The sequence below is a fragment of the Haliaeetus leucocephalus genome, unplaced genomic scaffold (assembly GCF_000737465.1).
Source record: "Haliaeetus leucocephalus isolate CR32 unplaced genomic scaffold, Haliaeetus_leucocephalus-4.0 Scaffold217, whole genome shotgun sequence".
Lineage (NCBI taxonomy): Eukaryota > Metazoa > Chordata > Aves > Accipitriformes > Accipitridae > Haliaeetus > Haliaeetus leucocephalus.
In genome coordinates, this window is record NW_010972653.1 from 6,511,640 (window position 1) to 6,517,601 (window position 5,962).

At 50.2% G+C, this 5,962-nt stretch overlaps 1 protein-coding gene across 1 annotated transcript; it reads right to left on the reverse strand.

Annotated features, from left to right (window-relative positions):
* Window positions 1-960: 960 nt before the first annotated feature.
* Window positions 961-3,194, reverse strand: ID2 (inhibitor of DNA binding 2, dominant negative helix-loop-helix protein). Its single transcript, XM_010566699.1, has 3 exons — window positions 2,744-3,194; window positions 2,420-2,484; window positions 961-1,746 (listed from the first exon to the last, which is right to left on the reverse strand). The coding sequence occupies exons 1-2, from the start codon at window positions 3,089-3,091 to the stop codon at window positions 2,428-2,430; spliced, it is 405 nt and encodes a 134-aa protein (XP_010565001.1). The 5' UTR covers window positions 3,092-3,194; the 3' UTR covers window positions 961-1,746; window positions 2,420-2,427.
* Between the last annotated feature and the right edge of the window lie 2,768 nt (window positions 3,195-5,962).

A 5,962-nucleotide genomic window follows, 5' to 3' on the forward strand; every position in this document is an offset into this window, starting at 1 on the left:
GAGTCCCCAGAGCACAGAAACCTGAAACATGCTCCCTCAGGCCCAAAGCATAGTGCCTACCAGAGAGCTGTACTTACCCAAAGCATCAGTCAAGTTTCCTTCGTTATTGAAAGTGATTCTCTTCAATTCATATGTAGGACTCAAAACTTAACTTCCCATTTCAGGCAAGTTTATAAGTGAGCTTAAATTAGAATGTCATCTGATAAGGCACAGTTCCTGCATCCACTGGCTTATGCCAACTAAATGGAGCTCGTGTACTCTAGGAATCTACTATAACTATTCACGAGCTTGAATAAGTAAGTAAGGGATAGGGGCTAGCTTCTGAGGGCAAAAGAGAAAGAAAAAATAAACTGTTACTGGCTTTCAGGACTTTAGACTCCTAAAAAAAATTCAAACTTAATTTAATTCTTATGGAGAAAGAGTCCCTTTAGGAGCAGCCAAAGTTTAATCAGTAACACAACAGCGATTTAGCGCAATTCTCAGTATCTTAGTCATACAGAGAAGCTGCTGCAACTGATTAGAAACCCCATTTCATTGAAATATTGCATGGAAGCATGAAAATTCCAGTGTGGAAAGGCAACAGTCACTTCATCATTCTTAGATCCCATGTTAACGCATCACCAACTCTCACATTCAAAGGCTTTCTAAAGAAATTTAATAGTTGGGGGACCAATAACCACCCACAACCCTTAATTCTGAGTGATTATTCTAAACACAAATTAACAGATCTGGGCCATTACTACTGACTCATCCATAGGGGTGTGAGAGGAAAAAAAAGGCAATACTCCACGGGAATTAATGTCTCAGGATTAACTGCTTTTGTATGTTTCCAAACACTTTGTCAGTAGCATCCCATCTGTAATAAATTCCTTTTCTAGTTCCTTTCACACTGTTTACAGGCAGATCACTTAAAAGTTTGGAATATACACTCAAATAAGATTTTCCAAGTTACAAGAATTATTATTCACTTCAGGTAATTTTATTCTTTATATTCTCTACATATTTGAATTTTTACTTGGTAAAGTCATAACAGAATGTATATAAGTATTTAAAAAAATCCAAAAACACAACACAAATCAAAGCCAGCAAACAGTTGGTCCCCAAAGAATACAGCAAGCAATCAGTTCAATAAACACACTTGATTTATTTTGTATAAAAAGGGTTAAGTTTACAACTAAACTTTTATAAAAAGTTTAGCATGATTAAGTACATCATTACACTTTTTGCAGAAATGTGTATTTCTGCCACTATACAAGAAAACTCTAATTAAAGAGTTCACAAGGTTTCACTCATATATATATTTATATATAAATATATACACAGCATTCAGTCCTAGGTCAAAAAGGTAATTTCTGACCACAGACTTTCCTAAAAAACTGAACACTGGATCCTTCTGGTACTCACGCTCCACCTTTGGAAAAAAAGGCAAAGTCTGCTTTAAAATGGGCAACTCCTTGTGAGATTTTTGTTTCGCTCCCCACGTTGGGAATAGTATATAAAGGAAGCCTTCCAACTAGGGAAAGGGTATTTAAGAGTCTCTTCATAAATAACTAGGTTCAGTCCAAGTTGAAGAATGGGGTGGGGATAAAGATCAATCTTGATTTTTTTTATTAATTTTAAAAGGTCCTTTTAGTTAGATGTGGATTTTCCCCTCCAGATACAGCTGAAAAATAAATTCAGCACCTCAAAAAAAAATCCTGTAGACATTTTCTTGTGCAAAAAAAAAAAATCTCATCAGTGGAACACCTGCAAGAGATTGAAAAGAGGCATATTTAGGAGAATGCTAACAGGGCAGAGATCCGGACAGACTGGCGCCAGAGAGGAAGCCACAGTTTGAACATTTAACCAAACACTCAGAGATTGGGCAAACCCTGGCGTCCAGATGCAACACATACACGCTCACACACTCGCTCTCAAGAGCGCAAATTGAACATTAAAATAACATACACTCAAGGGAGAGGGTAGAAAGAGGATTCTCAGCCCAATCTCTATTTAGATCTCTGTAAATGCACTGCTCAGAGGCGCCAGTCTGCCTCTTACAGCAATTATTTGATTAAAAGCAGTCACTTACTTAACTGATAGTACAGACAATCCCACATCACAGAATTTAAGGAATTGTGCCAAGATTCCCAACTTAATCAGTCGGTTTGGCCCAGGAAGTTAAGACTCCAAGAACAGATAACGAGAGAATTTGCATTAAGCAGTGAGTAGTATCAAGAGCAGCCTGTGCTGCTTAATGAACCTTAGCAACAAAAATCTACTCTGGATTGCCAGACTCAGTCTAATTTCTTACTGATTATAAAGGCATCTCCCCATCCACTTTTAGGACTGATTTTTAGAAATAACCGTCACACCTCCCATTCCCCAGGGAGGCACTTTTTTTACCTGAAGTTTAGAAGCGAGATGCACTGCAACTCACCGTTTGATTCAGCCACAAAGTGCTTTGCTGTCGCTTGACATGAGCTCTGAGGGGAACTCGGACGCCTGCGAGGAGAAAACAACACAAGGGTGAGGTGCCCGAGCACTCGGGGAAGCAGGAGAAAACTGTCCTGGGTCACGGAGCGCCTCACCCGCGGCACGTCTGCCCACAGACCCCGGCGGGCGGGGGTGGGGGGGCGGCCGTGTCGTCTAGCCCCGTCCCCTCAGTGACCGCCGCGCTCCGCACCGAAGGCGCTTTTGCCACCGACTTAAAGTCCCCTGTCTAGGTCAGCGGAGAGCCGGGGGCTCGGGGGAAGGCGCTTACCTGTAGCGAGAGGATGCTGATGTCTGTGTTGAGGGTGGTCAGAGGAGTTCTGGAGGAAGGGTTTTGCCCAGGTCTCTGGTGGTGGAGGCTGACGATGCTGGGGTGCGAGTCCAAGGCGATCTGCAGGTCCAGGATGTAGTCGATAACGTGCTGCAGGATTTCCATCTTGCTGACTTTCTTGTTCTGCGGGATGCTGGGCACCAGCTCCTTCAGCTTGGAGTAGCAGTCATTCATGTTGTACAGCAGGCTCATGGGGTCATCCACGGGGGTTTTGCTCCGGGAGATGCCCAGGTTGTGCTCCGAGAGGCCGTTTTTCCTGACGGACCGCACCGGGCTGAAGGCTTTCATGCTGCAAGGAGAGAGGGGCTCCCGCGGACGCTCGGTTCGTCAGTCGGTGGGGAAGCCTGCAGAGCGCTGCTGCTGCCCTCCAGCTCTGGGCACTGCCGGAGCTCGCACTGAGGCGCGGGGCTGCGCGGCCTCTTCTTATACCGCCGCCGCCGAGCCCAGCCCGCGCTCGCTGCCATTGGCGGCCGCCGGCACGTCCATCACCCCGGGGCGCCCTCACTGGCGGGGCGGGCAGCGCGGGGGCTGTGCGGGCCTTCCGCCTAGAGAGCCAATCCCGGGAGGGGGCGGGGCCGCGCCGCACAGCTGAGGGAGTAAATAGTGCGCGGCCGGCGGCCGGCTTGCTGGCGCCCGGCCCGCCACAAAGGCGTGGGGCTGGCGGACCTGTGGGGCGAGCAGCGCCGTGCGGGGAAGGGAGCGCAGCGCAGCGCTATCGCGGCCCTCCCGCCCTTCCTTCCCACCCCTCCGGGGTGGCGGGTGTCGTTGTCCGTCCGTTCCCATCCCCGTCAGGGCACGGAGGGCGCCGGGACTGGCGCTGAGGCGGGGGTGTGCGCGCCGCGGCTGTGAGGGCTGGCGGTGCCGGAGCGAGAGGCGCCGGTTCGAGCAGCGAACGCTCGCAGCGAGGGGCTGGCGGGGGCTGAGCCTCCGTGAACGTCGCCGTGAATTAGAGCTCGGAGAGGCTGCTGCGTGCGCTCATTTAAAGCGCGGCAGCGTAACGCAGCGGTCGGGTCAGCAGCGGAGCGCTGCGGGCTGCAGATGTAAGCGGGAGGTGTAAGCATCAAGAGTAGAGAGAAATAAACCTGTAAAACCAACCGCAACTTTCTGCCCCGAGGAGAACAGGACGCCGAGAGCCCTGACGGAGGCAGGCGCCGCTCTTAGCTCCCCGCTTCGTGAGGACAGGGCTATTTTAGATGATGCTATTAATTGGAATCATTAAGCAAATGTGCATATTGGAAGTGCATTTACATGCATTACCCTTGAAAGGCTGCTCATCTGCACCCTTTCAGTGCTTGTGACACAGTACTGTCATTAGTTATGCATAGGTTGTTTCTGGTGACAAATGCAAATACTTGCTGCACGCTGTACTTTTTGCAGCTCTTGGTTGCAGCCAATGAAACATCTTCAAGAAAACATTCCAGAGGAAAAAGTTGGGCTTTTTTTCTTGTTTAGCTGGAGAAGTGGCTTTTTTTTTTTAAGTTCAGTACCATTGTATTTTTCTGTATTTTGCTTGTACTAACGGCTGTATAACATGCCGACATAGCTTCCACCCGTCTTTTTTCACATGCTACCTGAGGAAAGTTAAACTTAGGAATGCGTGGACACACATATACAATTAATATAAATGGAATTCTACACAAAACACAGCGATTCTGTAACAACCACCCGGATGCTTAAAGTACGTTAGTGTTCACTGCAAGCAAAAATGTAGTAAGGGCATACATCCATAAAATCAGTGAGGATTGTGCTGTCAATCATAACTGTTAACAGCAGACAAATAATTGGATTTATCTGCGCTGTTGTCGCACGGCTACAGTGAAGGAGTTGGGGCTGGGGGGGAGGAACATTACGGACACTTGGGGACAAAGCTGCGGAGAGCTGCATCAGTATTTTTTTTTCCTATTAACGTGGCATTCCGGAGCTGGTGGTTCCCTATTCTCTAGCAGGACATTTTGGGGACTGCCGCACCAGGGTGTTTGCCCCGGGGCTTTTCTCTGTGGGTGGACTGTAGGCGGTGCTGAGGCTGACAGGAACACAATTCAACGTGTTTTGAAATGCGGAGGGTGAAAGTGAATCTCGACGTTCAGTCCGATAGGAAGACAAATACATTGTCCAAGTGCAGTTAAAGAGAGTAAATGATAATAAAAAGCACCGTGTCAACTAACGACTCGATTAAAATCGCCACTTAGAGCGACTTCAATCCTTTACATCACTAGAATCTCAATTTCAAGCCTGTCTGGCACTTGCTCTGCGGCCACAGGCTTTGGTCCTTCAGCGTGCTCGTGTTTCTGTCTCGTGAGTGCACCAGCGGAAGAAATTTTTGACACTCTTTTTGGTATGAGAATAGCCAACGTAAACAAGTATGTTCATGCTTCTCCCATCATTATTTGTCATTCTTGGACAGCGCAGCAGTGCTACAGTAACGTCCGTCCGGGCTTTGCTCCGCAAAATTTGCACCCCTTTGCAAACGGTTTCGGTTTCCCAGACTTCAGGGCTTAGCACGCCGTTTGAAACGCTGAGAAGTTGTGCGAAGAGAGGCTAACCTGCTTATTTTCTCTGTCATCAGCTTGTCATGTGCGCTCCCCGCACGAAAAGTAGAGCCCGCGCGTAGGCAAGCTCCGCTTCCCCCCGGCAAGCGGCTCAAGTCTCTTTCGGTAACGTTTCGTCCCCTCAGTCCTGCTCTCCTCACCCCGACAGCTCTCCCAAGCCTCCCTCGCTCGCTAGCGCACCGCAGGTGAACGCTCTCTGCGGCTGCGGCGGCCCCGCTGCCCGTGCCCCAGCGGGGAGACGCGCGGGGAGCCGGGTGGGCTGCGTGGGGCGGGACACACACAACAACACACACACGCTCCCTCCGAAATCGCCGGGGCTGCGAGCTGCTCCTCGGGGGCTCTACCCCGGGACCTCAGGGCTCGTCCCCGTGCGGGGACGGGCCCCCCGTGTGGCGGCGGGTGCCTCGGGCAGCCGCGTCCGCCTCTCCTCCTCAGCCAGGATTTTAACAGCCGTTTCCCAACCCCGACACGCCGCTGCGAACAGCTGGTAGGAAACCCGCGCCGCTCCCCACGCACAAAGCGCCGCTGTCTCCTCCGCGCCCCCCCACCCCCGCCGCCGGGAGGCACCAACCCGGGGCTCCGCTCCGGGGGCTGGGGTGGGGGGGTGCGG

What these genes read in the sequence shown, in the direction of transcription:
- ID2 (XM_010566699.1), bottom strand. Translation starts at nt 3,091, where the DNA reads ATGAAAGCCTTCAGCCCGGTGCGGTCCGTCAGGAAAAACGGCCTCTCG. An exon ending in TCAGCATCCTCTCGCTACAG is followed by an intron (nt 2,485 to 2,743) that starts GTAAGCGCCTTC and finishes TTCTCCTCGCAG; the next exon opens with GCGTCCGAGTTCCCCTCAGA.